Genomic DNA, 9,542 nt, shown 5'->3' on the forward strand with positions numbered 1-9,542 from the left:
ACGCATTATCTCGCGATCGCGTCTCTTGAACGGTTGAAACACTATCGTTATATTTCTTCTTTGTCATAACGCAAGTCGTTATCATATTACGTAGAAAAAAATATCGTGTACCACGCGTATTTCAAAATTAAAGAAGGCGGCTCTTCGAAATCGAACACAACCTTCGAAGTCCACCTCGATATTCTGCCGCAACAAAGTTATAAGACTAAATTTTAATTTTTCTTTTTCCAATCGCGATTAGGTGTAGTCTTTCGACGCGGGAATCGAGAGTAAGCCGCTTAGCTGGGGGATTACAGAAGAAAATCTTGTAAAGCGTCGGAACGCCACCCTCTCTAGTCTGCGAATGACTACCTGGTTTCTTTCTTCCCGCTTTTAATTCACCTTTCTCTCTTTTGTTCCCCCGGCGTGGAATGCATTTGACGCGCGATAAACCTCGAAAAAGTCGCCTTCTTTAGCGAACTCGGGGGTGGATTTTAATTTCCTCGTTCTCCGGCGGTTGGTCTCTTTGTCCTGTTGATTTATCGAACTTCTTCGAGGACCAAATACGTCGAGTCGCTACGTATCCCTGAAATATACGGCCAAATTATATGCCAGAGAAATAGGAACGAATCGAATTTCTATCTGCTCTTCCTTATAACTAAACTGCGCACTTTTATACAAATTTATACAAAAAAGCAGAATCTTGGTGAATTAGTAGAGAGATTAATAAAAAAATTAAATCAACAACGACACATTCGAAATCCGAAAACCCACGAACACGTCATCCAATCGTCGTCAAAGTGTAAAATCTAAAATTTGAATTAATCATCAAGCTTCGTACGAAAACAGCATGTGTTCTGATACTTGCGAACGTGAGTGTGCACTTCGATCAAACTACCTCGTTCAAATTGAGTTCAATTGAATGACAAAGAACTCTCATTCGCCCCGTTTAAAACTTCTCCGTGAATTGGGCGCATCTCGCGTTATCGCTCGGGCAGAATAGTTTTTCCGGGGAACCCTCCATAAAATTCCAGCAGCCAACGATACCGCGTTGTCTTTTCTATCGCTTGTCAGTAATATTAGGGATCGCAATTTCACTTCGGAGAAGTCCCGTCAGGCGTTGTTCGTCCGATATCCGTTCGTTCCCTCTTTCTGTTCTCCCTATACTGCCAACGATGCTGTGTATTAGGGTGAAAAGAAATATGGGGGGAGGGGAATTTTGTTGCGCTATTCATGACTTCCAATAGCGAAGAAAAGTTGCCCTCTCTATAGCGACGTTTAAGTTGACAAAATCGGTTCTGATCGACAAACTTTTAGATGAATCTATTTCTTCGTTTTAGAAGAAATCCTCGCAGCACCTCGAAAATTCACTCGATGGAAAACAAATTTTGCATACTCAGCTTGAACGGATAAGGTGAATTTTTGGAAAAATCGACGTAGGAAAAGTTTGTTCGTTACTGGAAAATGAAAATCGTATAATTTCGATTCTTTCCTTCTACCCTGCTGTTCATCTGCATTCGAATACGCCAAGGGAATGAAATACGGAGGGTGGAACTTGGCAAGCAGGAAGAGAAGTTCCATAGAAGAGGAGCGGCATCGATTATTTTCACGCGAGGAAGAGCACCGTAAAGAGGGTTTCTTTGTTCGATTCGTCGCCGTTGAGCAGACAGTGGGTCACTTGCATCGACGGAGGAAAGCACGTCGTCTGGATTCCCCAGGCGAGCAGGGGAACGTCGTCATAGAGAAAGAAGACCTCCCCTTACCTTCCTTTTGAAGGAACGTCTTATTGTTTGCGTTCGAGAGGGGGCAAATATCGGGCATAATACGGTATTAATTAATACTTTGGCCTAAAAGATCGAAAGAACTTGGTTGCCTTTGTTCGAATGAAATATAGTTGAATTTCGGGGTGCGTATAAAACGCGTTTAAATCGATAGGTATTGTCCGTAGACAACAATCCACCTACGAAGCCTGTCGATAGTCTTTAATTTTTAAGCTAGTTTAGCATTTGTTTAATCGTACTTTCGAGATACCCAAACAATTATTATTATATAAACTATGAAATAGAAACGATTGCGGACAATTATATCTGTCATTCTGCAAATAGCTTAAAAACGACAGTTCCTTTGACGACGTTGGATTCGGTCAAATACAAAAATTGACATTTTCGATCCACAGTGGACCAGTTTGCCCCGCAAATCGTTCGTGACCAAATATACGCGACAACTGGTCGTCCATTGAAAAGCTAAAGCTACAATCTGTCGTCTAGAAAGTGAAGGCGGGTCTCCACTGAGTCGTGAACGAGTGCGTTAAGCTCTGTCGGAAAGAGGGACGTCTTTAGCTTCTAGTCGTAGAGAATCGGCATCGATTATTTTCGCGCGCGAACGAACACGACAGGGAGTGAAAAGAGCTTTCTTTCTTCCTTCGGAGCTCGACAGTAGGTCAGTCAGACTGATACCCAGCCCGCCAACAGAAGCAGACGGATTCTCCTTTCGACGAGGGAAAAACGAGAAAGTTTTCGAGGGGGGGGGGGAGAGTGATAGAACGTAGCACAGAAGGAGGATAGAAAATCAGTAAAAATAAGGGAAGTTGCTTATCGCGTCTTCGGTTCGGATCTTCCTGCTCCTTCTTCCAGCCGAGGAGACACGCGCCAGCGATGCTGGGTGTTTGCATCCTTCGTCGCGGCGCTCGTAAATCCCTCGAACGAAGCTAGTCGTTCGGAGACTCTCGCGGACCCTTGGCACACGCTTCACTGTTGGCGCAACGATCCACCCACTCGTTCGTTTCTGTATTTACGAGGATGCGAGCGGAGTGTTGCCGGCGGGATGAAGTTCTCGAGACAGAGCAAGACTTTCGTCGACGAAATGCTGCAAGAGAGGGCGAGCTTTCTTAATAATCTTTCTTTGTACCGTACTATGTAGTGTTTTGTAGCTGCACGAAACATTTGCGAGTTACTCGGGGTTGTCTTTGTGTCGTTACAGGGAAGAATTATCGACTGGTGACGCGTGAAAGTTTGATGGCTGTTAGTGGACCAGCGGGTCGCTCTGAAGATCTGTAAAGAAACTTCTACTATTCTACTTCTACGACGATTGCTTGGAGGGGGAAATTGAGAAACACCGAGATCTTGCAGCAGTCCGACTTTCGCGATACTTCGATAGGTTATTAATAAATTGTGATAAACGTATTTGACGTATGCTGTTCATGCGCAACGATCCATAACGCGATATCCATTTGAAAGTTTCGCGTAAAGAAAACGCAACGAATTGCTTCTTCGGCGAAACAAACGTATTACGATCGGCAAAATAAATCCACGAACCATTATGAAAGAGGATTAGGGTCGAGGAATCCTCGAAAATCCCATAGAGCTGGATAGCTTGTACCAGTGAACCGATAAACGTAAGGTTTCTGCCTAGCAGTTTTGCTCCAGTGAACTTGTATGCTTCGCCCATTCTACATTCCCGTCCATAGAATGTTCTAGTTTTGTAGCGAGAGGTTAAACTCAAACAATTTACAATACCAAGTACACGTCGTGATGCTCGAAAAAGTCAGACAGGAAACGAAAGATTAAGATGGTCGATTTTCTTCTTCTACCACGCGCCCCTCGACGGTTATAGTTGCATTCTCGCTGGAGGGACAAAAGCGGAAGCAAACCGAGGCCGATCGTAACGAATTTTATGCTCGTCTATATAACCGAGCTTTATCGTCGCGGGACCTATGGCCGCTCGACTGCGCCGTTAAGGTCTAAATAAGAACGTCCTTGCAGAAGAGTCTTGACAAATCCCTGGGTAGTACGTTTTACTTTCCATCGTTTCTCTCCGGATCTCCTCCCTCCCTTTCCCTTTTATGCTCGTCCCTTTCCGCTTCGTTTCTTCTACGTTTCGAAATTGCCTCGGTCGATCCACGGGCGTAAAAAACCCGCTTTCGGTATTTTCAATAACGTCCTCCGTCACCATCTTCTATGGCGAAATGAAAAAAGGGCTCAACTTCGTTGTGTGACACACGGGATATCTGATCTTTCTTATAATGTACAGCGAGAGACAAGGGTTTCCGTATGGTTGGTTTATTACGGAAGTGAAAAGAGAGATACGTATTCGCTGTATTAGCAAATATACTCAACTACGATATGACTGTATATCGTATGCAGGTACTTGTTTAATCAGGCACGAAGTTTGTCCGTATTGTGAAAAAATGGACCAGAAATTCGATGGGTATGAAAATGAAGTTGAACGAAAAAAGAATTTTATCCAAACGCGTACGAATTGTCGTGAAAGATCGACACGGTGTGTCGCGAACATCGAAAGCTTCGACCGTTCCTTTTCCCGGATCGAATTCTCTTACGATCTGGAATACATCTACCATCGTGGAATGTCTTCAGAGGAAGAAGATTAGAAGACCACGAAGGGAATACCATATTTATCGAACGCTGTTCTCTCTTTATTGCGTTGTAAAATTTACAGAAAAGCTCGGAAGCCTTCTGGGTCGTTTACGAGTTCGTCGACTTTCTTTCTAGCCGCTCGTTTCTCCTCGACTTTATTATTTTGGGTCGCGCGCTCGCGCGTGTGCCTTCGGCTGATTTTTATATTTATTTGTACCGACCGGTATTATTGAATTCCGATAATCTGCTACGCCGACATCGTAATCCTCCCCCGGTGACGGTCCACCCCACAGACGATACGCCGCGATTTATGCCTCCTCCACGCCTCTCTTCTCGCTCTTCCTCTGCTTTTTTTTCACTTTCTTTTCACCCTTAGCCTTTTAGCTGCGGCGACAAAATTATCCACAGGGGCGGCGACCTTCGACTTTGCTCTTCCGGAATAGTCGCCGACCTCCAATTTGGGGGTGAGAAATCGCTTCCAATCGTCAGCTTTTTCCACTCGTGTCGGGCGTTTATTTAACGATACTCCCAAAGCAGTTGCTCTTTCTTTCTCCTACACTTGCTGATTGTCGAATTAGATAGGGTCATTCAACATTCGTAGTATTTTTCAGTATTATGGTAAAGTCGAAACTTAATAACAACGTTAATTTATTAATTACGGAAGTGTTGTAGTCTTGTAAGGCTGTTGTGACGTTGATATATTTTACGTTCTCGTCGTTTTACCGAATACTCTGAATATTTGACTTCGAATCAGACAGCGTAGCGATCATGTCGACGAGTGTACAGAAGATGAAAACACGCATCATATAATCGTAAAAGATGTTTACCTAGTTGGGATACTTTCACGAGGCATATCCCCATTTTCTCTTGTGTGTTACTGTGAAGAACTCGACAGAGATTACGGCTAAACACGTCGGAGGCTTTTACCTTTACTGCAATTTCAGTCCTTTGCGAGGAACCATCCCTTTTTCTTTGCAATCATAGAATGCTGAGGTGGCTCGATTAAAATCCGGTTCAGGGACATTAATTACGTATCTCAGGAAATTGTCTCTCGGCAAACAACCGAACGTTTCCCGTTGGAGGGTAGTAAAAAAGAATCGCGCCGACGAAGGCACAATACCTCTTTTACCATTCTCTCTCTCTTTCTCTCTCTCACTCTCTCTCTCTCTCTCTCTCGGTTCTCAAGCCTCTAATCGAACTCGTAAAAAGTTGAAGCACTTCTCTCACAGATCGACCCACGCGCGATCGGTTTCCAGTTGCACCGACTGGAAAAGTTACCAGACCAAGCCAATTTATTTATTCGACTCGCTCTCTTTTTCCATGGTTCTCCATAGTCAGCTGAATGGATGGATGGATGGGTGGATGGATGGATGGATGAATGTGCGGCGTTAGTGTGACTCGTTCTATTCAGCCCGGATGGTCAAGATAGAAAAGGAGGATCTTTCTTCTCGTTGTCGAGCAGCACAAAGTTCGTGAACGATCGTGTCTCTTTTTCAGCTGCTTCTTCGCGATTCGTTAGATTATTTCTGCTCGCTCTCCTTGTTCTAGAATGGATATTCCACTTTCCTGAACGATCTTTCTTCAACAGTCTGCTCGAAATAATATATTAGTTCGTTGAACATACTACTGTCGACAACTTCTTCAACATATATTTGGAAGGACATGAAATATATTAATTTTCCGAAGGAATTCTAAAACGCCTCAAAAAGGATCTTGACCTTAACTTATAGATTATGATAGTAAGTATGTATATATATATATGTCGGGTTTAGCATTAGGTTCATGGGCGTGTAACGAATCTTCATTCGGACTAACCATCGTTGTTGTACAATAGAGATTATATTTACTAGTATAAATGTTGACTTTTTTACAGTTTGACAAATAACCGTGGTGATTAAACACTCGAGACGTTAGTGATAATGTTCTTAGGTTCAATAATGAATCCACGGTCAACGGAGTAACTCTTTGTTAAACGTAGAATATATTTTGAAGCACAAAGTAACGTTTGCTGTGACGCTCGGTATAATGCAAACTCTCCAAGGTGATCGCAAGAATAAAAGACTGATGGGAATTTTCCTCTCTTTACGATCGCGTTTGTTCGTTGCATATTGGCCGGGGATATCAACAAAATTTCAGCTGCCGTTGCTAGGCAGACCCGCGTAGAACTGACATTGCTCCTGCCCGAGGTTTGATTGTTAATACAACGTGTGTCCCACAATATTGGCACTTCTCTGTTAGGTAAAAACGTTTATCCCGTGACCGTGGCTACGTTCGGTGACCAGTTGTGTCACTTTGAACCCAAGCCCATTGTCACAAATCTCGGTCAAACATATTAGGATTGAATCATAACAACTATTTCTAAATCTTATCATTTAAGTACAGCTATAACAAATAGTTTAAACTAAAGTATTGGGGATCTTCCCAAAAGTTCCAAAAGAAAGGCCCCGATGTCTAATTACAATAGTGTAATTATATATATATAATTAATATAATGATATTAAAATAATGCCATGTCGGAGTAAAATTGTGACTCGAGTATTCTATAATACCACGGTAGCAGTTAAGGACTAAGGGATATTACGAATGCATCATTAAGTGTCAAAGCAAATAGTCGATAACACTTTGTCTTGCTTCGATCGTATCGGTAAACCGTGTTGAATCGATGGAGCAAAGTTAAAAGCCTTTATCCTTCGAAGCAATTCAGTTGGCTCGAAAGACGATAAAAGACGCATAGAACACGCGAGGTTCGCGAGCGTGCAAATAGATTTTTAATCGGGGGCTGATCGTGAGGGCGGCGGCGCGAAGCTAAGCTCTACTTTGCAGGAATTTCTAAGGAGCTATAATGGGGGCTCGTGGGAATCAAGTTTTCGGAGATAAGGATCACGGGAGTATAATAAGGGATCGGACGAAGGACGTGGTGATCCTAACCATCCTTCGTCGGGTTAGCTTCTACGGGTATCGAGCAGAGGATCTAAAGGATCTAATAGCGAACTTCGTAGACGGGATTCTTCGAGCTATCTAGTTCGATCTCAATTTGGGAATAATCTAGGAATAGAACACTGGCGCGAGCTTATCTCCCCGATAATTTCGAATCGTTTCATCCTTGTACCTTGAAATATTAACCCCTTTAATAGTTTTCGAATATGCGAGTGTCTGAGGAATTTAATTAAACGAGAACTTTTCTTCGTCACATATTCGCATTGTAATTGTATAATTTGTATTAACATTAAATTGCTTCAGCAACGTAATAATCGTTTACCTGTGAAAATGTAACTTATAAATTATTTAGGTTACGTGATAGTTACAAGAAGAAAGTTAAAAACAGCGTCATTTTAAACGAGGACTATTTGAAAATTTATAAATTTTAGATCAAACCCCCGATATATCCAAAGCATGTTAAACAAGATATTTTTCGAAACGTGAGCTATATTTATCATACGGTTTTAAAGCGTCGAAAATGTATGAATACTCGTCGAAAGCGTTATCCTGTCACAGGCAGAAAATCCTCTCTCTATCTGGATCTTAACTTCTCTGCCCACTAAGCTCTTCTCGTTTATTCAGTCGCCGATGCGCTACAACACCTTACCAATCCCTTTCTTCTCATTTCCTGTCTGCGTAGACCACGGTTCTTTTTTTCTCTTTCTCCTCCTCCTCCTTTCGTCATTGAGGACGTGACATTTTGCTCGTTCTTAACTCATCCTTTTCTTATCGAACACCTCTCTTCCGTTTAAAACGCCCCTTACCATATTTTCGCCCATATCCGATCCTCTCCCTTTCTCTGTTTCTCTCTCTCTTTCTCTCTCTCCCCCAATCACCTTTGCAGTCTTCTCGATCGTAATTCCGCTTTAACTCGAATCCAAACGAATATTTGTTCTTTGTTTCGCTATTCCAACGTTATCGCAACGTTCGCACGACCCGCGAAATGGGTAATTCCGCGTTTAAATTATCGATCCCGTACGATATGTCGCTGTCGAGCGAACTGTGAACGAGATTGCGCACGAAAATGCTTTTTATTTAGTTTATCGAGAGAACCTTCGCGTTTTATGCCTTCATCCCCTTTTTCTTCCTTTACGATGAACGGATTTAATCGACTGTGCTCTCCTTTACGATGCTTCTTTCGAGTATGTTGTCGAAACTCTCTCACGATTTATTTTTCTCTTGTTACAGATGGAAGACGAGGGCAATCATGGCAACGATGATACCAGATGCTTCATCCTGTCGACGCTGGCCGCGCTACAATGGTCCAGAGTTTCCTGCGTCCTTTGTCGAGCACCCATGCTCGTCTTCGACAGGTATCCCTTGGTGGATGGTACTTTCTTCTTGTCACCCAGACAACACTCGTCCGCCTGCGCGGAGGTAATTCGAAGTTTCAATCACCGTTCCTGTAGTTCTCGGACGATTTTAAATCTCCAGTCGCGTCGAATTCACTGTGTCTACGATCTTCCAATTCTTATGTTCTTAATCTTGCTCTTATCTCGATAAATCAAAGTACTCCGAACGTTTTAGTAAAGTGTTTAACATCGAATTGAAACGAGAAACAATTCTTTCATATTTTTGCATATTTTTCATATTCTACAGTTAGCTGGAATGTGAACCTGTGACCATGATGTGATTGCTGTTTCAGGTTAAGGTCGAAGGTCGCACGCAATTTTTGTCCGCTGTGTGTATGAGCTGCCTGGAAGGCAGCGGTGGCCAACCCGTACGTTGTCGTTGCTGTACTCAGCCGTGGGACGGATCTAGCTTAGTCCTTGGTACAATGTACAGCTACGATATTTTCGCTGCCATGCCTTGTTGCACCGAGCGACTCAAGGTAAGTTTTTCGTTCGGCGTCTTTGTTATTCGCAACGATGTGTTTTTAAAATCAACGACGTTCTGGAAAAGATAAGCAGAAGACGACTTACGTATTTCGCGTATGTCGGCTACGGTGGACGCTGCTATTGAAGAAGTGAAAATATTAATTATTTTATCTGTAGCTGTCGTGAAAAGCTGAAATCCATCTTCTTACGATCGCCGATATTCAATTCTCCAACGAACAAGTACTCGGGTCACCATCCTGTTAAATATCGTATCTCTAAATATGTTATCTGACTCTCGAGTTTCTCTCACCGGTACTCAATCTGCCAGTGAACAGGTGCTCAACCGATAAACACTTCGGCGCACAAAAGTACTCACGATCTTTTAACGTAGGTA

At 42.8% G+C, this 9,542-nt stretch overlaps 1 protein-coding gene across 2 annotated transcripts in view; it reads left to right on the forward strand.

The window, feature by feature from the left end:
* LOC100644701 (headcase protein) overlaps nucleotides 1-9,542 on the forward strand; it is a 169,482-nt gene that overhangs the window by 136,296 nt on the left and 23,644 nt on the right. For both annotated transcript variants that reach the window (XM_003401524.4, XM_020866984.2), the window contains exons 3-4: nucleotides 8,520-8,708; nucleotides 8,977-9,162. In XM_003401524.4, coding sequence (XP_003401572.1) covers nucleotides 8,520-8,708; nucleotides 8,977-9,162 — 375 coding nt within the window. The remainder of the gene's footprint in view (nucleotides 1-8,519; nucleotides 8,709-8,976; nucleotides 9,163-9,542) is intronic.

This window comes from Bombus terrestris, chromosome 15 (assembly GCF_910591885.1).
Source record: "Bombus terrestris chromosome 15, iyBomTerr1.2, whole genome shotgun sequence".
Classification (NCBI taxonomy): Eukaryota; Metazoa; Arthropoda; class Insecta; order Hymenoptera; family Apidae; genus Bombus; species Bombus terrestris.